Here is a 22060-nt window from a genome sequence, read left to right as displayed (position 1 = left end):
TTGAAAGAGTGGTGGGGATTCTGAACAAATCCCATTAGCTGGGAATTTTGGAGGATACAATCTTGTGGGTTTGGTGACAAAACCTGACACATGTGTCTCTAGAACTGTTGTTAACAGAGTCCTGGATGGAGCATCAGGGTGTAGGGTTGGAAAACAGGGACTTTGGTGTTAGCCTGCCAGGTTCCCTGTGTCCACACATGGGAAAAATAGCCTGGAAAAACCTCCTAAGCAAGCAAAGCAAAGCCCCAGCCATGCTGCTGCTGTCACTGTGTGCCCAGTGACATTTTCAAGCCAGCTATCCTTTTTTTAAGGTTTGTATGCTCCATGCAAATAGGAGTCAGACACATCAGACACAAAGCCAGCCTGAATACTTTAACAGACCAGACTACAACCATTTCCAGGTCTGTTTTGCAGAGATTAGCTGCTCATTACATTAAGTTAGCTAGATTAAAGTCACTAGGATGTGTGATTAGTAGCAAACAGCTTTGTTGTTACAAATTTCAACACAACAAAAATGGGCAAGATGTGGTTCTGCACGTGGTAAAAAGCAGAAGGACTTTGTAACCAGCCATCTGGGAAAAAGGTTTGGGGAAAATACTTTTTCTTCCTAAGCATTTCAAAACACAGTGGCATCACTGGAATGCAACTTTCACAGGGCACCACCTGAAGCAAGTGTTGCTGCTTTTTTTCTACTTCCCAGATCCATCTGGTAATCCCCTGAAAACCTGGTTCCATATAGACAAGTAGCCCAGAGAAAACCATAATAGCACCAAAATACTTTTCTTGTCTGTGGAGAAGTTTGCAGCTGTGCTGTGCTCAGGTATTTTCAGAGCTCTCCCAGGCTTGTGGGTAGTTAATGATCTCTGAATTACTCATCTCCTCCTCCATCTTCTGTAAACTGCTCAGAGGATGTTCTCTGATTGAGTGGTAACTCTTTGGCCATTTGAGAACTTCAAGATGTTTTTTCTTCATTATCAGATGAGTCAGTACAAAACCAGTGAGAAAGGAAAGTAAAAACAAACTAGTAAGTGGTGATACCTTCAGATGGAATTCATGGGGGATGCTTTGGACCAGTTTAGTGGCAGATTCTTAGATAGAATGCAGATTCTTAGTTATCCCAGGGAGAGGAAAAGATTTAATGATTGCTCCCCTATCATTTCCCTCATCTGGGTAAAAGAGCCATTTGAAAGCTTTGGAATTGCAGGTGCAAAAAATTATTTTTGTTTCTTCATGAAATCAGCTGCTATAACCAGGCAGCTGCCTGAACTCTGTTTATTTTGCAGCAGGCTCTTTTGCTGATCCCCAGGTTGGCTTTGCCCAGCCTGAAGCTCCATTCTACTATAGATTGAATTGCCAGCTGCACAGTTTACTCTTAATTCAGCAGTGAGGAGGAGAGAAGAGGTGATAAACACATCATGGGTCCTGTGGGCAGGATGCTGGAGTGCCCAAAGAGAAATGTGTATGCAAGACACTCTTGGTTAGCAGTGGCTTTCCAAGGCACCATCACTTGGAGGCTGTGGATGTGTTTTTTCTGTGCCATAAACCACCAGAGATGAGAGTCAGGGTAAACTTATTGCTCTTAAAGGAAGTGTTAGCAATTGTGGAGAGGCTGCTGGAGTGACCCTGACACAGGTGACTGCACCAGCTCTTCAAGCTTCACTTTGAGGAGCAGCAGCCTGATGAGGGCTGTGCTCTGGCAAACAGCTCTGCTGTATCAGCTGCCTCCCAAAACAAACTCCTGCTATAAATGCATAGCTAGGGCACTAAATATACTGCAGCTGCCCTTCCAAGTGTGGCTGTGTGTGCACACAAAGGGATGGGCAGAGCAATAAAGTCCAGCCCAACACATTTTCTTGTGGCCATGCCTCTGGATGCCTGTTATTCATTAAGCAGGTGGCAGAAAGAGCTTGTGCCTCTCCATTCCTATGCACAGCTGGTGTTTGCAAGGCAGAAAACTTAAAGGAAAATAAGGAATACTGAAGCTTGGCCCCAGCATTGGCTGCTTTAAACCTTGTAACACTGAATGGGGATTGAAATCCAAATTCTTTCCTTTGGTGATGCTGGAGGAGGGCTTGCAGAAGTAAACTTAAGAAGGAGTCAAGTTCTTCCCGAGCTACATCTTCAGTAATGTACCCCAGGCTTCCCTCACTGCACAAGGAACAGTGCTTTCAAAGACAGTTTGAGGGTTCACTCATGGATTCTCTCTCAAGCAGTGTGTGTGGAGTCACTTTCAGGATTTTTTTTCTTGCTCTTAGGCTGGGAGCTGGAGATGCTTTACTCCACAAAAGAATGCCCAGTGGTGGCACTAAGCTCTGGGCAGTTCTGTTCCATTTTCAAGCAGTGCTGGTAGAAGGGCTATCTCCTTGGCCAGAACTAAGCTGATTTTATTTGAGGGACTAGTTTGAGGAATTTATTTTTTTTTTTTTAGTGTTTTAAGAACACTTCTGTTTGAAGAGCAGCTCTTACAACTTGAAGAGGGGAGAACAGTGATGAGAGAGATATGGAAAGCAGTAATATTTGCTCACAACAGCTGGATCTGGAAGTGCACATCTGTGCAGCCTCAGAGGGACTCAAATGCAGCCCCAGGAAGTGCCATCTTCTGCCCTGCTTGGCTCCCATAGATGTTCATTTCCCAAACAGGCAAAGGCAGTGCTCATCTTCATTGGAGCTGAGAGCTCCACGTTACAATTTTGTAGATTCTGGTTGGGCTTTGGGGGAAATTTCTTCCCTGGGAGTGTGTTGCAACCCAGAACCAATTACCCAGGCACAGGGGGGATCTCCATCCTTGGAGAGTTGCAGAGCTTGGCTAGAGAAAGCCAGATCATTGGCAATAGTCCTGCTGGAGCAGGATGCTGGATTAGCCTTTGGAGGTGCCTTCCAGCCAGTGTTTTTGTGATATTTTTTTAATATCCTCTGTAGCTTTTATTGGGGTGGAAAGTATTTCATCTTGACCAGTTACCAATCCAGACTCTCTCTGAATATAAGATGGATTTATTTATTGGAAAACTCCTGCTTGGTCTGCATGGCTGTTGAAAGCCAAGTCATAAACATTTGCACAGCAGAGAGCTGTGCCAGGAGGTGAGAGCATGGGCAGTCACAGGCAGCAGCTCTGGATAAGGGAGAGGACACAAAGCTTTTAAAATATTTTTGAAGATGGCTTTTTGAAGAGCAATACAAGATAAAATGCCTCAGGGAAGGGTCTGGCTTTGACACAGGCACTGATGCTCTCCCTTCTAATGGCCACTTCTCAGTGCACACTGGTTGCTGTCAGGGTAAGAAGCCAATTAAGCCTGGTTTAAATACCCAGTGGGAGATACTGCAAAAGGCAAATGCACAGCCTAGAGAAAGGTAAACAGGACTGGAACTTGTCTCTCTGTTTGTACTGCAGCTTCTCCATAATGGTGCCACCCTGGGAGCAGGAAAGCAGAGAGGAAAGCATCCCTGCAGTGTGCTGGGGGCTGCAGTGAGGCTCCTGCAGCTCTGAGCTTAACCTGCAGCTGTTTGGAGAATAAAAAGGGGGTGAGAGGAGAGAAGTGGCAAGTTGGGGAGTAGAGAAATACAAATGTCAGTGGATTAGAGGTGAAACCTTCTCAGTGCAGAGGGTGTGATGGAGGGAGACTTCAGTAACTCCTTCCCTGTCACTCGTGAAGGGCAGTGGGTGGCAGAAGTGCCTCACCTGAGCAGAAGACAGCCAGGTAATCCTCAGCACCCCAGGGAAAGCATGAGAGGCCCCATCCTGCTGTCCTGTGAAAGAGGCAGGAATGCACCAGGGGGTGTTTAGTGTCTTTCTTGAGGGTTGTTCCTGCATGAATAAACTGGAAAACAGATCTTGTCATCTCCACTCATTTTTACTCTCAGTTGGTATGAAGCAGTGGGCCAGCAATACTCCTAAACTGCAGATGGTTATGGAAACATTAGGAAAAGCTGCTCAAGTGCAGCTGTGCATCTGTCTGTGTGGCTGGGGAAGTGATCCTGGCATATGTGTTTGGTTCCTATGTTTGAGAGGTTGTTAAGACAAACTCAAGCTTTGTCTGGAGGGCTGGCTTGGTGCTACAGCTCTGAGGGGTTCCTGGGGAGCAGGCAGGACCTCAGCCAGCAGGGACTTGGCTGCAGCAGTTTGCCTTACACCCCACTGAGTGTGCAGGGCTGAGGTTATCTGATGGCCATAGCATGGGGCATTTGTGCTGGCTCTATTTAAAAAGAACTGGGAATTTAGGAAGCCATTGTGGTTTGAACTTAGGCATCAGGCTGTGGGGGCTCTTTGTGGACTTTCTAACTCCCAGAGCTTTCCTGTGGTGTCCAGCTCCCTGTTGGACTGTTCCACCTACCCCAAGCTGACCAAACCTCAAGACTGTAGTTATGAAGCCCCCTTGGGCTGCTGAGAGGGAAAGATGCTCTTAATTCTAAAAGCAAGTGTAGGTCCCAGGTGCTGTACATCCAGGTAAGAGAGGGCAGAGTAAATCTGCCACGTTCTGACGTCTTAAGACTCACACTTCTGCTTCCTCATTTCTTGGAGGTAAAACTATGTTGAAAACTGGCAATATCAGGAAATGTGCCAGGCTAGGAAAGCTTTTGCTAGAAGGAGGACTTTGCAGAGCCCTGAAGGAGGGTGAGTCCCCTGCTTTTCCAGGGGATTTCTGTGTTGGGCTGATTGCACGCATTTTATCATAGAATCCTAGAATGGGCTGGGTTGGAAGGGACCTCAGAGCTCATCAAGTCCAACCCTTGATCCACTCCCCCCGTGGTTCCCAGCCCATGGCACTGAGTGCCACATCCAGGCTCTTTTGAAATATCTCCAGGGATGGAGAATCCACCCCTTCCCTGGGCAGCCCATTCCAATGTCTGATCACCCTCTCCCTAAAGAAATTCTTTCTCATGTCCAACCTAAACCTCCCCTGGCACAACTTGAGACCTCTTGTGCCCTCTTGTCTTGCTGAGAGTTGCCTGGGAAAAGAGCCCAACCCCCCCTGGCTCCAACCTCCTTTCAGGGAGTTGTAGAGAGTGATGAGGTCTCCCCTGAGCCTCCTCTTCTCCAGCCTCAACACCCCCAGCTCCCTCAGCCTCTCCTCATAGGGTCTGTGCTCGAGTCCCTTCACCAGCCTGGTTGCCTCCTTTGGACCTGCTCTAGGACCTCAATCTCCTTCCTGAGCTGAGGGGCCCAGAACTGGACACAGGACTCGAGGTGTGGCCTCACCAACACTGAGTATTTTTCATGTAAATGAGGGACGCCACCCAAACACCTTCCCATGCAATGCTCATCCCTGGGGGAGAGGAAACCTTGGGGGTGGCTGTATCAGTTCTAGCTGTGTGCTCCTGCTGTGGGCTGACATCCCTTGCCCTCCATCCCTGCAGGCTGCTGCACTACTTCCGAGGCCGACACCACCTGGAGGAGATCATGTACAACGAGAACATGCGCCGCTCCCAGCTCCTCATGCTCTTCGACAAATTCCGCAGCGTGCTGGTGGTCACCAGCCACGAGGACCCTGTCATCTCTGTGTTTCAGTCCCTCCTGAAGTGACTTTTGAGGTGAAGGAAGAGAACCTGCTGTGCACTCGCCTGAGGAGGTCGTTGGGATTCCTTCTGGCCCTGGGACAAGGAGCGGGTTGGTTCTCCCCCTCTCCGACTCCGTTTCTCTGCTGTGGTGGCAGCTGAGGTTGGGCTGCATGAGGACTCTGAGGCCTCTGCAGGACACCATGTGCTTGCTCAGCCTGGATTCCTGCATTCCCCCAAGGGGACCTGACCCTGCTTCCTCTCCAGGGCCTGTGAGAAGGGGCCGAGAAGATTTGCACTGCAGTGTTAACCCTCAGCACTTCACTTTGGGGGGAGGCTGGTGCCTCAGGAGTGCTTTCTCCCTTCCCCAGTGACACAGCTGCAGGTTGTTTGTCAGCAGCCTGTCCCCATGGCAGAGCACGTGTGGCTTCTGCTGACGGGCAGCATGGAGTTGGCCTGAGCCTTCAGAAAATATCCCTGGCACCCAGGAATTCTGCTCATCACTGGCAGTAGTGAGGACATGGGAAGGCAAAGTGTGGCAAGTAAACAGCTTCATGAATGAGAATTACTCTCTCACTCTCTTACTGCTTTTTCCTCTCCCCCCTGTCCTATCACTAAGTGTCCATCAGAGCATGGCTGGGTTTGTGGGCTTCCAGTTTTTGACTGGGGGTGGCAGCTTGGTTGTTGAGGAGTGAAATCATCTGGTTAAGCTGAAAGAGCAGTGACAGTGTAGTTCCCTGCAGCCAGAGGCTGGTGCCAGGGGCACTCAGACTTGTGCCCCAGGGCTTCTTTTGTTCCTCCATGTTGTTCCAAACATGACTGGCTGCAGGGAACCAGTGGGGACCTGGCCAGGGTCAAGAAGGTGTCCAGCTGGAAGCTGGAAGGTACAGGGCTGCATCTGCCTGTGTTTGCTGACCCTGCTCCTCCAGCCATGCTCAGGATAGAACAAGAGGTGACATCCCTGGTTCTGGGGAGAGCAGGACCTTCTGCCAGTTCACCCCTGGCCTGCTGGAGGCCGCTGCTCCCCACCCAGGGGAGTGAGGGAGACACCTTTAACCCCGTGGTGGTGGCTTCCAGGGCTGGGTGTTGTTGGAAGACTTGTCAGACTCCTCCATAAGACCTTTCCCTTATTACCACACACACAAGCTGGAGTTTTTCCCAGAGTTGCAGGCTATCACAGAGCAGCTTCACTTGCCCACACAAGTTGGCTAAAACTGTTGAGCCTCTTTACTGTGTGTTACTCACCTACCACCAGCAAGTCACCATCATGGCAGGGGAGCCTCATGGCCACTGTGCACAGGTACCTGGTGACAGCTACTTATGGTTCCTTCTGGCAGTCTTGCCCTGCAAGCTGGGGAGATGCAAGCTGCATCTTAAGGTGAGCTGCTGAGAATGGCACAACAAGGTTCAGAAAGTTTTTTCAAGGGTTTTGAAAAATTTGAGGGTTTTTTTCTTGCATGTGAATCATAAGGTGTGTGTGTGTGTCCCTGTCCCTGTCATCCCTTAAGCTGCCAGTGTGGCTGCAGTCCTGCAGGTTCTGCCCCAGATCCCAGGTTTTCTTCTCCCTCTGTCTCATGTCAGGCTGCAGCACTGGTGCTTTCTCTGTGCTGGGTTCACACACTAATAAGTTTTGAACTGGTCTCAAAAGCAGCTGGGAAAGCAAACAACAGCACTCTTGTTCTCTGAGCTGACAGACTGGTATAAGTTGGAAGGGGTCTGTGGAGATCTTTTATCCAAGAAAATGTGTTAGATGAGATCCTTCAGGAGTCTGTCCAGTGGAGGTCTGAATGTCTCCAGAGACAGAGATCCCACAGCTTCTCCAGGCCTCTGTTACAGTGTTTGACCACCCTCATGGTGAAAATATTTTCCATACAGCTAATGAGAATTTCCTGTTTTCTGGCTTGTGCCCATTGCCTCTCATCCTGTCTGACAAAAGCCTGGCTCTGTCTTCCCTACACCCTCCCACTAGGTGGGTGTAGACAACATTAAGATGACTCCTTTACCTCTTCCAGGCTGATCCAGGCCAGCTCCCAGCCCTGCAGCAGCCAAACCACAGCCTCCTCTGGGGACCAGGGCTGATGGGAGCAGCACAGCACATCAGAGCTGGGAACCTGCCCCACTCCTCCACCTTCACTGAGCCTGAATCCTTTCACAAGGCAGAAAGTGGCCTTCAGCATCCAAACCCCACCTCAGGTCTGACTTGGAAACCTGTGCCAGTCTGATCCAGAAATAAAATTCCACCTTGCCCCGTTCATTGTGATAAAGAACATTTATTATTAAAAACCTCTGAGCCTCTGTCTGCCCTAGCTGCTGCCCTCACACAGCTCAAGGCTGTCATGTGGAGCACAAGAGAAGTGTCCTGATGCTCCCATCTCTCTCTCCATCTTCTTGTCTACAACACTCACAAATTTGTTGCCTCGTAAGTAAAACCTGAGTGGTTTCTGGGACCACTCTCCCCTGTTGCCAATCCCAATCCTTGTCGTGGCCACCACATCTTGCTCCCCGGGGAGGTCGTGGCCAGGCACCATCCAGATGGCTGCATCTTCAGCCAGGTCCCTCTGGTCAAAAGCCTTGTCAATGCCAAAGGCTTGGCAGAGCTTGGAGGGCCCATTGCAGAGCTGCCCATCCTTCAGAGGCTTCCTGGGGCCTTTCCTGGAGGCACTGCGCAGCTCTCTCATGGCTTCCAAACCCTCAAGAGGTTCCAGAGAGCGAAGCAACACTGCAGCCCCTTCCCCTGGTGCAGAACAAGAACCACGTGTTAGTACAGGGCAGCTCATCAGCACTATCTCAGCAGCAGCACTGCAGCCAGCAGCCACCTCCTCTACAGTGCCAGGCTCTGGATTCAGCCCTGACCCTGCTCCTCAGTGCCCTTCTGAACGTCCCAGAGCTTTGGGTCCTTCACTCATCACTCAGGGCTTGCTCTTTCTCAACCCCACTCCTTGCTATTCCTGAGTCTAGCTGCTGCTCCAAGGCAGAGCCTTGCCAGAGGGCAGGAGGTTTCTCTTTATGCACAGCAGAACGTTCAGGAATAAACACACATATGGTTCAGCTTTGGCGTAGCCATCCAAAGCTGCTCCCAAACCCAGTGGATTTATAAAGAACTCTGATTACAAGAACTCCAGCTAACAAAGGAGAGGAGGAATGAGTCTGGATGCTGCCAGCAGAAAGAGGCAGCTTGGAGTTCATCTGGACAAAGAGAAGCCAGGGAAGGAGCTCCGTGCCCTGGGAGCAGCCACTGTCTGTGCTGAGGGAGCCCTGGCTGCAGGAGTCACCAATTCCAACACCCAGCTGGAGGTGTGACAGGAGGTGGTACCAGGTGGTACCTGCAGAGCCAAAGGGAGAACAAGCCAAACCCTTGTGCCAGGGAAGCTCTCCTGAGATGGGAACCTGGGGCAGGACAGGGCTGCACCATTTCTGGTGCCCTGCAAGCATCCCTCCAGCAGAAACCTTTCTAAGACAAGGACACCTTCCCTTAGCTGTGATCTGCCACCCTGCCAGGAGCCTGAGATAACTTCAGCCCCCCCGTGCTGTTGTGACCAAGCTGCCCTCCCCAGTTTTGGTGATGGTTGAGCCAAGATGCAGCTCTGAGCACATTTTGCTGTGATGAGGATGTGCAACACAAGTGGGACAGTGAGGAAGAGCTTTCCATGACCTTGAGTGGGCGAGCACAGAGGCTGGAAAAGGGGTCTGTGTGCTGCCCCACACAGCACCCCTTGTGCTGCACCCACCCACAGCATTCCTTCCCACCAGCATCTGTGTGCTCCCTGGTGCCTCTCTGCAAGAATCCCTTTCCAGCCTCAAACATCTGGAGCCATGCTCCTGCCTGGCAAAGGCTTTTTTTTGCAGGCACTGACAGATCCCTAAGGACCTGAGATTTCCAAAAATAGAATCCCCCTCACAGTTTGTACAAATCCCACACTAAATTGCCCTTCTCCACTCCTAACTGAGCCTGTCAACCAAGGACCTGATTTCTGGCTGTGCTGAGGTGTGCCTCTTGCCCTGAACCTGCTCAGAGCCCCCCACTGCCCTCAGTACTGCCTGGGGGGGTCAACAGATTCCCTTCCAACAGCTGCCAGGATGTATTCCCAGGAACTCCCTTCTCTGAGGCAGGAGCCAAAAGCTGCTTCCCTGTACTACAGTGGTTTAGAGCTCAAGGGTCATTTTAGATTTTTAAGAACATGCTCCACGTCCTAAATCTGCTTCTTTCATCCAGGCACAGAGAAACATCACTCTCACCAGGACACCTTACTCAGCAGGAACAACTGAGGGATCCTGAGCAATCATAAATGTGCATTCATCCATCACAAATACAAATGGCAACCGTGGTTAGACTTGAACCGAACACCTGGGCTGGTGTTCAGGCCCTCCTGAGCATACCTGGACATCAGAAGTTTTATTTTAACTACCAAAGAGTAGCTGAATCCCTCTGGCTCACCTCCTGCCTGTCAGAGTGCTTCAGCCTGCCTTCCATCCTCTCTACAGCCTGCAGCAGTTCCCTCTCAGGTGTTTTCTGGCCTCAGCATCTGCCTGACACTGATCCAACTCGCTGCCAGCAGCAGTGGCAGTGCAGAGGTGCTGAGTTATCTCCCTCCTCCATATAACGAGCAGCATTCAGAATTAAACACTGGGATCTAACAGTGATGCTCAGGCCAACTCTCTCCCTGAACAGTGAGAAATCATAAAATGATAGGGAAGCCCCATACCCCCTCTGTGCAGCTTGCTGCTCCTTCCCTGGAACATCTCCAGCTCTCGTTCTTGGAAACAGCTCTTGGCTGCAGGAGAGAAGAAAATTTCCTCTCTCCACCCATCTGACTCACTGCTCCTGAAACACTTCCTTCAAAGTCCCAGTCTAGGATCCAAAAGCTAGAGCTGAGTCCACATGGTGTGACCCTGGGCCTGGATAGAGCATCACTGGGATCCTGATTTTACAAGCTGTTCTTTCAGATCTGGCAGCAATGCACACACCTTGGCAAATCCCAGGGAAACAAATCCCAGCAAAGTCAAAAGAGAAGCTTGGCTGGCATTTCCCCTCTTCCCTGAAGCGAGGGAAGCCCAACATCTTAATCCTAGGGAAGGCTCATTGTGCTGCTGCCAGGATGTGCTGTAGGATTCATCCACCCTGGAAGGAAGACTTCTTGCCCCAGGAGAGTGGCAAAACAACAAGTTACAGCTGGAAGTGCTTCCGAGACAGCCCAGCAGCTCAAATGCTCCTTAATTCTTAAGCTTAGGATGTCCCAGACCTCGTTTTCCCCAGCGTTTTCAGCATTAAAACTTTTTCAGCCTCAACTTACCTTGGCTGGAAACATTAACACAGAAATAAATCCCATAGATCTGATACACGTAGAGGGTTCCTGGGGCCATGAACATCGCTGCGTTTCGGAGAGTTTGCTTCCCCCCTTTGGAGTGGGAAGCTTCATCTTCCCCACCCAGATAAGCTTCTGTTTCAACAATCCTCCCCCAGAGTTCTCTGCCATCAGGAAGTTTGCGAACTAAAATCTGGAAGAGAGGTCAGAGTGCATCCCAAATGGGTACAAAATAACCAGAGCACAAGAGCTGTGGAAATAAAGAAGCTGGAAAAAAGGACCTGATGGTCCTGCAGCCTCTGCTCTCCCCTTGCTGATCCAGTCTGTAAAATAACAACAACTTTTTCAGCTTCTACTCTCCAGGCCACAGCCCAGTACAAGAAGGTCCTGCCTGGAGTGGCATTTTTTACTGTGGCAGTGTCATGAAGAGCTATTTAGTGATCCTATAGACAACAAAGAGCCCAGAACCCTTTTGTGCTGATTTTCTGCATTCTCCACCCAGTTTAAGGCAAAAAGCACCAGACTATCAGCCCTGAATCACCATGATTCTTAAGATGGAGGAAATATGGCAGTGGCACAATCACCCCACTACTGTGATGAGGCAGTTTCTCTCCATAAAGATGTTTCAAAGAGGTTCTGCTCCCTAACCACAGAGATTCTCAGCACCAGAGTGAGTATCAGTGCTGCTGCTGCTGAATTTTTGGCACCAGAGAATGGGGCAGTGCAGGAGAGCTGGGAATTGCCTCCAGGCTGACAGCACAGATCTTTGTTATTGCAATGTGTTCTCTGCTGCTGCTACCTCCTTAAATAAAACAAAGCAGGGGGAAAAAAAACAAAACACAAACACGATAATGAAAATATTACCTTTCAAATGAAAGCAGTTGCTAAATTTCATATATTTTTTTTGTGATTTGACCTGATTTCTACACTTCTTTTTACTTAAGGTGTGTTTAAAAAGCACTGCAGCACAGTCTCATTTAGGCAACAGCTCTCAGTTTAATTATCCTATATTCAGTGCTCCCATATGTGAAAACCAGTGGTTCAAAAATGACATTCAGGAAACAAAACCTAATTCCTAACAGATGTCTGCACTGGATTGCTGATGCAGTGACTGACCTGATCCAGCAGGGATGCTCCAGAAGTCAGTTTCAGATGCTGCAACTCTGGTATATCAAAGTTTCTCTATAGCACTTCTCAATTTGTTGAAAACAGTCAGTTTAATTTGGAGTATCTTGGTGTTACAAAATTTCATTTTAAGAGGCCATTTGTTGGTTCGTGTTTTGGGGTATTTTTCTGTTTCCAAGAATGCAGGAATCACATTTAAGTCAAACGAAGTTAATATACCAGGCACCTTCCAAATTTGGTAGAATGAAACTAAGTAATGAAACACTAAATCATTGTTATAATTCTAAGAAAAGGAGAGATTAGACTGAGTCATGGGGGATTATACTTCAAAGAAAATCTAAAATTAACGTAGAAATTGCCCAGCTTGTAACTTTAAGCCTAAACAGAAAACATGTAGAAATAAGATTAAAATATCATCTGCCTGGGGTACCAGAGTGTGTAAAGATGGTGGAGTCATTAAGGCAAAAAATGCATCAGTACTGAGAGACTTCACAAATCCTCCTCCAGACCCAGTAACTATCACAGCAGGACAGGACACAGGCTCTGGTTTTTGACACCCCACCAAATGTTTTGTAGAATTGAGTAATCAGGGGTCTCCCAAGAAAAGACTGAACTCTCAAACTGATCCAGAGCAAAATGCAAAATCTTTTCCAAAGGCTTCTCCCTGCAAAACAACTTCCTATCATAACCCTGAGGGATAAAGTTCAGTGTCCTTCCACAAGCATTAAGGTCCAAAAATAATCTGTCAGAGTCCTATGTACCAGCAAAAAGGGGAAGCTACATAAAGTGAGGAAGCTTGTTAGGAAGAACTTGAAAGAGGCAGCCAAAGGTTAAAGCTGGGAAGGCAAGGCTCTAGCAGGATGTCTATAAAGATAGCAAACACACATGATGGATCAGAGAGGTTAAGGCAGACCAAAAAAATCCCAGCAGGGTTAAAAAAAAAAGAGCAAAGTTGCCAATTGCAAGGAAGACAAGATCCTTAGAAAATAAAATTAAAAAAAAGCTAGACACAGCAAGACAGGCCAAAGCCAACAGTTTGTGGAACAAATTCCTAAAGTTATCTAAACCAATGGGAACCCAGAGACTCTGCTCACCCTGCATACAATAAAGGTATAAAAAAGCCTCAGAGAAGATAAGACCACTGCAGTGAAACTAAAAACACATTTTGCAATTGCATTTACAAGGTCTCAGAGTGGAACTTTAATAGGGAAAACACTGGAGGAACTCCCTCCCATGGAAATAGCTGGAGAGTTTTTTTGAAGGCTTCACTAAGCAGAAGAGACATGTTTAATCTCCCCCTCTCTGATTTCCAAAGGTTTTCAACAAGCTCAAAACATTCCTCAGTTTCAGCAATGGGATAAGGGAGAAGGAGCTTTCATGAGCAATTAATGGCTTGAAAACTCAGAAACAAAAGATAGGGACAGCCTTTTTCAGAGTGAAGAGAGTTTAGCTGTTAAATGATTCCTGTTCTGCCTTCTGTATTTGTGCAAATAACCCCAGAGAGGGGATCAATCCAGAGCTCCATGTGTGTTCTGACAGTAGAGAGTTAACTCAGAGCAGCAAAACCAAAGCAGGCAGCATGAGCTGCAGCTTTCCTTGACACTGCCCCATCTGCTTTGAATGTCCCCAGCACTCTGCTGAACTGGCAGGTAAGAAAATATTCAGGTGCCCTGTGACAGTGGGCACTGGGCAAGAAAGGCCAAGGGCCTGCCATGCTGTTAGCATCACAGGATGGTAAAAAAGAGGCAGAGGAGATGTTGCTGACTGCAGAACATTTCTTTCCACTGGGCTAAGCAAGAACCAAAAAATAAAGGAATACCTGAAAGGAAAATAAAAGGCCTGAAACAGACTTCAGTCCACAGACTGCAAAGTACATTTCAGCAAAACAGAAAAAAGAGAGGAAAACTCCACAAAAAACTAATTCTGAAATGTGAGAGTAAACCAAAGCTGAGAAATTACTCCTCTGACTTTATCCAAAATAGATTTGGCTACTAGTCTTTGAATTCCACTGAACTTAACAAGAGAAGGAACGAGAGCTGTATTCCTAAAATAGCAAAGCCCTGGAGTCAAATGGCAAAAAAAGAATTTCATCCTTTTACACTAAGTTATAAGCTAGCACAAGCTCCACTGCAGTAATCTTGGTGTTCAAGTCTTACCTGTCCCAGAAAGGACTTGGCCAGACTAATGCAGGGCTGGTTAAAAAAATCTGCTTCTAGGCGGGAAGAATTTTTCTTCTCTGTTGCAAAATACTTGCTGTTTTTTGGAGAAGAATCCCCATCAGGTGTACAACTCAGTTTCTCCAAAGCATTCAAAGGAGGGAAGCTGGAGTTGCTTTGAAGAGCACTTAATTGAGCCAACAGCTTTCTTTTTCTTGGCATAGTCCTGGAAGATCGATACAAACGTGATCAGAAAAATAAAGTTTTATTTTTACAGAAAAATAAAGTTTTATTTCCCCACAACAATGAATCTGAAAACTCTTAACTGGAAGCCTGGGCAAACTCCAGAAGTAGGTGACAGATTCAGTGATGTCTGCATCAGGCCAGGCAAATACTGGGCTGCACTGATAAGCAAACAGAAAGCTGCAGGTTGATTACTCATCTTTTAAGGACTGCAGATGAAAAACAACTCTGCTTCAGTTAGCAGTAAAAATAAGTTTGCTATTAGGTTAGGAAATTCAGAAACTGGAAAGAAAGACAGACCAGTACTACATACTTTTTACCTAGAACTAATGTAATCTGTTAAGCAGATAGAAAAATAGGAAATAACCACCTCAAAAACTGTCCTGACTCTGATAAGTCCACAGGAGTCACATCTCAAGTTGTTTTAAACAGCACCAATATGGGAGCAGAATCTGAAGCACCCAGAGGACACAGAACACTGGAGCTGGGAGGTGCCCTGTGCACTGTCACAGGGACAAACTCTTTTATCATGCCATAGAAATGTTTGTGTTAGAACCTCCACAAAATAAGCTTCAAATTCAACCTACCAGACAGATGAAGAGCAGCCTGTTCCAGTCAGCAGGATGTACTGGAGGCAACTACATAACCTGGGGTTGTTCTAGGTGTGTCACCAACTTACTGTGCAAGCTGCTGAAAGCTGATGTTTCTTTTTCTGTGCAGCAGCCCTTCTACCTGTCAAACAGGAACAAACTTATTTATTCACTGTGTAAAGTACTTTGAAACAGGCAAGAGATTTTGGAGCTGGAGATCAGGATACCAACAGTGTCTGATTAGCTGAAACTCAAGAACAATCTACAATTTTCTGTTGGTCTAAGAAAAGGTGATCTCCCAGCTGGGGCACTGCTGGAGATGCTCTTCAGCTTTTTTTTTTTTACAGAAAGCTGTGAAAACAGTGGGGAATGCACTTTTCCTATACTGAATACATAAAAAGCTGAAACTTTTAAAATTCTCCCACTGGCACTGACTTCAGAAAGTGTCAGCCTCAAAAAAGGGCTTTTTCAAGGGAATGCAAAGAGACCAGGTTCAAGAGAATGCAAAGACAGCAGCTCTGAGAAGATGCCTCATCAGTTCTGAAGTTCAACCACTCGTGGAAATGAGGGGAAAAAAGCAAAGGTTCAACATCATACAAAATTAGAAATGGAGAAAGAATCCCATATACAGCTGAACCTGTAAGGGAAGTATACACATAATTACATAGCTGCTGCCACTCATTTTTTCACCACATCTCAGCTTTTAAGAATGACTACAAAAACCTTCACCACCTAAAGCAATCTTTATCTTGCTCTGATGTTTCTCACAAAGAAAAACCCATCAGCAGTACTTTCCTTCAACTACACTGTAACAAATTCAGCATTGCCCTGCTCTGGATCACCAGAGCCAATTCCCCAGCAGTGTTACATTTCACTTCAGAAGAATCCAGACACAAACATATAAAAATAGGCACCAGAAAAACAATCACATCAGTGTGACTGGCAGGGAGGTGGAATGTTGCTTTTTTTTTTTTTTTTTCTACACATCTAATCCTTTATTGCAATAATTTTGTGACATGGGAGACTTGCCACAGCATGGCCAGCTCCGTGGTGGGTATTCTGACCTGAATCCTGGCTGGGGAGTTCCCTGGTGGGAATTCTTAAAAATTTTGGCAGAAGTCACCAGCCTGCCTCAGACAAAACAGTCTGGTGGCCCTCACCAAGTCAAGTCCCATCAAGAAGAAAGTGCAAACAGGAAAGTGGGATGCAGGAAGGGACTCAGATGCCTCCCACTGAAGACACCTCCAGACTTCTCTGACATTATTAACTGGAATTTCTGCTTTCTCAGCCATACACTGAGACGTGCAGCACTCATGGGCAGTCTGAGTGGAGCATTGACTCACTTGGTCATTTGTGCTCTTCTGGAATGTGACATCAGGAACAGGGGCTGAGTTGCCTGGCACCTCCTGCCTTTCCAATGAAGTAATTCTTAAAAGCTGCTCTCCTGTAAATGTTAGAGCCTTAGGGCTCTTGGCATTTCGTTGCTCTGGGCTGATCCTGGGCAGATCTCAGGACTTTGACTGCAAACTGCAGCCTTCTGGGCAGGAGAAATGGCTCAGGCAGGAAAATGTTATTTCTTTAAAAGCAAAAATGTTGATAGAGGGGGATGCAATACCACCTTGGAAATCCAGAGAAACCCTTATTTGCTTCTGTGCCTCAAATTTATCAGTTGTGGGTTTAATCACTTAATAATCCTGTTGTAACCACACCAGGTCCGGGCTGTTACGTGCATGCACAGAAGTGTGCAGGGGAGAAAATGGAGAGCTGAGTAAATCTGCATGAGTCTAACCTAAAGTCTGCAGGGCCAGAATCAGACAGACACTGAAAACCTGTGCAAAATTCAAATGGAATCCCAATCCCACCATGGGGAGGGAATCCCAACCATGGGGAGGGAATCCCTACCCAACCATGGAGAGGGAATCCCAAGGCAACCATGGAGTGGGAATCCCAACCATGGAGTGGGAATCCCAACCATGGAAAGGGAATCCCAACCATTGGGAGGGAATCCCAACCACAGGGAGGGAATCCCAACCATGGGGAGGGAGTCCCAACCATGGGGAGGAAATCCCAACCTAACCATGGAGAGGGAATCCCAACCATGGGGAGGAAATCCCAACCATTGGGAGGGAATCCCAACCCAACCATGGAGAGGGAATCCCTACCATAGGGAGGGAATCCCAACCCAACCATAGGGAGATAATTCCAACCATTGGGCGGGAATCCCAACCCAACCATGGAGAGGGAATCCCAACCAACCTAACCATGGGGAGGGAATCCCAACCCAACCATAGGGAGAGAATTCCAACCATAGGGAGGGAATCCCAACCCAGCCATGGAGAGGGAATCCCAGCCATGGGGAGGGAATCCCAACCCAACCATAGGGAGAGAATCCCAAGCATGGGGAGGGAATCCCAGCCGGGATTTGCAGTCCAGAGAGGCTCAGAAGAGCTCAGGTTCTGCCCCAGCTGATGGAATTGGTTCTGATCCAATGCCCCTGCTCTGAGCCCTCCCTGACAGCGTCTCCTCCTCCTCTTCCCACCCAGAGGAAAGGCTTTTCCTACACGGAAATTAATCCCTGCAGTGCAGCCACACCGTTTCTGCCTCCTTTACATTGCATTTACCCCTTCAAAAGTAACGAAACAACAACGGGGGCGGCTCCGGTATCGCCCGACGCGCTCGGGAAGCCCGGACGGGCCCGATCGGGCCCGTCCGGGCTTCCCGAGCGCGTCGGGCGATACCGGAGCCGCTGGACTCAGGCTTCGGAGATCGCTGCTCGCTGCCGGAGCTCCCTCAGCCCGGCCCCGCCGCACACGCACCTGCCGGGTTCCCCCCGCAGCGTTGCGGCTTCCAGAGCCCTCCGGTCTCGGGCTGGAAGCGCGGGCCCGGCCCGTAGGCCCGGCGGAAGCCGGGAGCTTTCCTGAGGGGCGTGCCCGGCGCGGCGTGAGGGGAGGCGGGGGAAGAGTCGGGAGCGGTGCGGGCCGGAGATGCGGCTTTTACCCGGCTCCTCCCTCTGAAGATGGCGGTAGACCACAGGAGGAGGGTTTGACGGCTTCTTTTTTGTCTGCTATAGAATTATTTCCAGGTTTTTTGCCTCAGCTCGCTGATCTCTCGCTGTAGGTGTTGTTTTCTGGACCCCAGATTCTCCTGGAGCTCCTCCCTGGTTTTCAGCATCCACCCCTCGCTGCTTCAGATTAATTATGCTCAGAAAAAGGGTGAATTTAAATTCTGATGATTCGGAGTGGTCACAAGATGCCTTTATGGAGGGCTGCGTTCATTCTTCCCTCAGTTCACCGAATAACAAATATCTGGCTTGCAAAAAAATGTTTTTGGGCTTCAGCTTTTCACCAGATGGAGCATATGGACAAAATGGGGTGCAAATAGGTGAAATTTTTCCTCCCAGCTTTCTGGAAACATGCAGTCGGGGCCATTGATTCATAAGCAGGTTTTTGCACGAAGGGCATGGGGGAAAATCTGTTGAAACAAAATGGATTTACTATAATTTATATAATAAAATACAGTCCCAAGCTAGGACAGCAGCAGCTAGAAGGCAGCCACACAAAGCAAGCAGCAGGACTTGGTGTCTACCCCATTCATAAATTTGCAAGGGAGAAGAATGAACTGCAAACTAAAATTTTAGGAGACAAACATTTTTGCAGGTTCAGCTGGTGTACGAGTGGCTGAGAGTGTTCTTATGGAGGCAGAAATGAGGACTGAGGGAGCTTGAATGTGAGAAAGCTGGATAAAAAGCTTTGGGAGTCCTGTAAACCTTGAACTATATCCAGAATTTGCAAAATTTACTATTCCTGGTTAGTAGGAAGATTAAAAAAAAAAATAAATCCCCAAACCAACTATGAATGGAGCAAATTTAGAGTCTGTTACACAATATTAATTCTTTTTGACCATGAAGAAACAGCTAATGTACTTTGGAATCCAAGACTGCACTGAAAAGCTCTTAAATAATTTCTGTGAAGCACGATGGCACTACTACTGCAGTGGTGTAAAAAAAAAAAACCAGGAAGGAAACATATATACATCTTAAATACATCAATACTTTAATTGGAGATCTGTGTGATTTTTTAATTAAAATGGACAAAGATAAGCTCACAAGAATTTGGACTCTGCAGAGATATTACCTGCTGGCTGCATAAAGTCACTGAGCTCCAGTCTGAAATCAGCCATTTGTGTTATTAGATAAGACAACAAGTGAAGTTTTTAAAAATCATTAACACTGTTGGCTAAGTGAAGTGTTTCTGAAAGAGCATTTTGGACTTCCTGGCTTGCATAGTTCACATCCCAGCTTTAATATGGTATTAATATAAGAAAGGAAGACCAAGAAAGTGCATGAAGAGGAAGATAACCAAGCATCAAACTGGCCTTTCAGCAAATTCTGAATATTAAAGGAGAGGCTTAAGCAAGAATGAAAGATGTGGGAAGGATTTCCTGGGGTCAGACTAGTTCAGCTTTGCAGACTTTCTCCTGTGGGAGTCTGTGGGATGGGCACTGTCAGGAATGCTGGCTTCTTTTACAGCAGATCTATTTCATACCCAAAGGAAGTATTTAAAGCTTTCAGCACCTGAGGAATGTGAAATGCTCCAAGCTTCAGCATATGCATGGCCTTCATTTGTCCAATAACTTCACTGTTACAGAACCAACATCCAAAATAGCCTCTTGTAAAAGCTGATCTGCTGGGGAACATTAAAGTTGCCCTCTCTACTGGGAAAAAACTTTTTCTTTTTTTTTTTTTTTTTTTTAAGAGGAATGACTTGGAATCCGTGGTTAGAAAATCTGATTTTGGAGACCCTGCAGCACAGTGGATGCACACAGTGTGCTAGGCTTTTCTTGGAGCCAAAACTGTGTTTGCAGAGTGGTTCCTGAGAGCTCCCAGGACATGCAGGCTGCTGCCATCCCATCCCTGTTCCGTGGGGACAGCAGGTCAGATGTCCAGGTTTTGTCACTGTGAGATATCAAGTGAAGCTCCAGTGGCAGCTGCTGAAAGCCTCTTCTGTCCAGTTAGAAAGGGACCTGGAGCCAGTTCCCTGCCAGCAGCCACTGCCTGGCCACTTCTCATGGCCACACTGCTCTTGCCAGCCAGCTGCCACGTTTCATGAGCCAGCTCTCAAAGAATTCCCAGGGATGAAAATGCTCCAAACAACACCAGGTTTTTACAACATCCACTCCTGGCCTCTCCTGACATCCTTGGCTGCTGCTTCCTCCTTCTGTGTGTCCTTTCACAGCTATTTCCAATCAGAGTCTGTTTGAGGGACACACAGCCCTCAAATTAGTACCAGAACTGAGCAGCTCCTAGGAGGGAGAGGTGCTCGTGGCTGCTTTGGTATCTCCCACACCCCAGCTGAGCCACAGATGGAATGTCTGCTCCTGTGAGCCCGGCCCATTCTACTCCTTATGTAAGTAGATGTGTATGTTTTATTCTAAATTTGGTGACATCCATGGTGGGTACCATTCCACCCTCTTTGCATGCAGGGTGCAAAGAATCCTGGCAAGTGTACTGCATGGAGTGGGGAAACACAGAAATGAGCAGCCATCCTGGGAGCCTCAGCTCTGGACCAGAGAGGGCAGGCAAGTCCCACTTAGTAACAAATTAATGGGTTCTTCTGAGTCTGCTTTCTGTGCAAGACATTTTTATTCTCTGACAAGACAGAAATACTTGGCTTTACTGACTGCTCAGTGCCAGAGCCACAAATGCAAAAACTGAGCACTCAGGGCAGAGTGCTGGGCTAAAGGGCAGACCCAGTGTGTCTGCAGAACTGATGTGGTAGCCCAGTGAAACTGGTTTGGTGGTGTCATAAGGGCAGCCAGGCCTGGGGTCTCTCCCAGCTGCACAGGGCAGGAGCAGTGGGAAGCTGGAGACCAAAAGCTTGGCTGAACTGGTTGGGAGGCATGAGGAGGCTGCCCAAGCCATCAGCCAGGCTTTTATGAATGGGGTGGTTTCTTGCTGAAGGTGTAAAAGATGGTTTATTCAGTATTCCTTCATCTAGAGGAAACTTACTGCAAGTAGACTTGAAAAGTCATTTGGAACAGGAAAATGGCAGACAGGAGTGTGGGGGGTTTGTGTGTACAGGAACATGTGTGTGTGTGTGCATGGATGCAGAGCTGGAGCACTGGATGCCCAGGAGCTGTTATCCACATATTATCCACCCACGCTGCCCCTCTGCTGAGTGTGCAGGGAAAAGCCACTTTAAGAAATTCCACTGTCCCTTTGCCCCCAGCCTTATTCTTGCCTCTCTCCATCAGAGCCCTTTCCCCTCCACTCTTCCAGTCAGTAGCTTGCAGAGCTGTGCTGGAACCAGTTCCCTGCCCTGGCTGAGGTCACTATCTCTTGCTGCTGCCATCTCCATCCCGTGTGGACAGAACAAGGGATCACCTTTGACATGTGTAGCCCAGAGCAGTGAGGGGGAGGAGCAGCAGGCACAAATGAGATGCATCAGCAAAGCTGAGCTCAGGGTACCACACTGAGCAATAACCATTTTCCTGCATTCTCTGCAGTGTCAACAGGCCAGCTGCTAGCAGGAGTTCAGATAAGCTCCACCAGTGTCTTGGAATAGGTGAAAAATCTTCAAATTAGGATGCAGTTGAGCTGCAAATGATAATTTGTTTTTACAGCAGTAATTCTGTGCCCTTTGTAAATACAGAAGAATCATTTGGTTGTGTACTGGGAACCACCACAGGGAACTCTGCAGAAGAGATGCTTGCACTGTATGTACTGGGATAAAGCCTGATAGCTCCCCTGGGAAACCTGCAGAACATTTTCCAAAGGAGACCCAAAGCTTAAGTCCTGAGTGGGACCCCCCAGTCACACTCTGTCCTAGAGGCTCCTTTCAAAACTTGGTGAAGAAAGGGTGACCAAAGACCTGGAAAGTGGCAGGATCCAAAAAAAAAAAAAAAAAAAAAAAGTCTGAGGAACTCATTTGTGCTGTGGATACCAACTCAGGAAGTTCCTGAGCCACAAACCACTGGGTCTGGTGGAGTATTTAGGAGAAACATGACTGTATACTGGAGCTGGTTTCATGCTGTCTGTAAGATTTTGGAGTTGGGAACTGTTGGAGGTTGATGGTTCTGCTTGGTGGATCTGTTCACTGACTCACCCAGCCCTTGGGGACACCATTGCCTTGCTTATCCTGCTTAGCTGATCTCT

The 22060-nt window shown here is 47.7% G+C and overlaps 3 protein-coding genes across 14 annotated transcripts in view; 2 read left to right on the top strand and 1 right to left on the bottom strand.

The window, feature by feature from the left end:
• NPRL3 (NPR3 like, GATOR1 complex subunit) overlaps positions 1-7744 on the top strand; it is a 39886-nt gene extending 32142 nt beyond the window's left edge. For 7 of the 10 annotated variants that reach the window (XM_071761384.1, XM_071761383.1, XM_071761385.1 and 4 more), the window contains one exon: positions 5353-6055. In XM_071761384.1, the coding sequence (XP_071617485.1) occupies positions 5353-5518 (166 nt within the window). In that variant the 3' untranslated portion in view covers positions 5519-6055. Of the gene's footprint in view, positions 1-5352; positions 6056-7502 lie in introns of those variants that run through there. The other 3 variants (XR_011729328.1, XR_011729327.1, XR_011729326.1) reach the window with 3 other exon arrangements.
• Positions 7745-18037, bottom strand: MPG (N-methylpurine DNA glycosylase). Of its 3 annotated transcripts, none has more exons than XM_071761392.1 (5): positions 17724-18013; positions 14905-15049; positions 14075-14300; positions 10782-10986; positions 7745-8224 (listed from the first exon to the last, which is right to left on the bottom strand). In XM_071761392.1, exons 3-5 carry the CDS (start codon positions 14294-14296, stop codon positions 7794-7796), a joined length of 858 nt encoding a protein of 285 aa, XP_071617493.1. In that variant the 5' UTR covers positions 14297-14300; positions 14905-15049; positions 17724-18013; the 3' UTR covers positions 7745-7793. The 3 variants fall into 3 exon arrangements, with proteins under 3 accessions (XP_071617493.1, XP_071617494.1, XP_071617495.1); XM_071761393.1 differs by lacking the exon at positions 17724-18013 and adding an exon at positions 16251-16377; XM_071761394.1 differs by lacking the exon at positions 14905-15049 and having other exon boundaries at positions 17724-18037.
• A 389-nt stretch (positions 18038-18426) lies between these two features.
• RHBDF1 (rhomboid 5 homolog 1) overlaps positions 18427-22060 on the top strand; it is a 58798-nt gene continuing 55164 nt past the window's right edge. The window contains exon 1 of the mRNA XM_071761379.1: positions 18427-20312. Within this exon, the coding sequence (XP_071617480.1) occupies positions 20311-20312 (2 nt within the window). The 5' untranslated portion in view covers positions 18427-20310. The remainder of the gene's footprint in view (positions 20313-22060) is intronic.

The sequence above is a fragment of the Heliangelus exortis genome, chromosome 17, assembly GCF_036169615.1.
Source record: "Heliangelus exortis chromosome 17, bHelExo1.hap1, whole genome shotgun sequence".
NCBI classification, from domain to species: Eukaryota; Metazoa; Chordata; class Aves; order Apodiformes; family Trochilidae; genus Heliangelus; species Heliangelus exortis.
The sequence above is the reverse complement of the archived record's forward strand: the minus strand, read 5'-3'. Positions and strand labels throughout refer to the sequence as shown.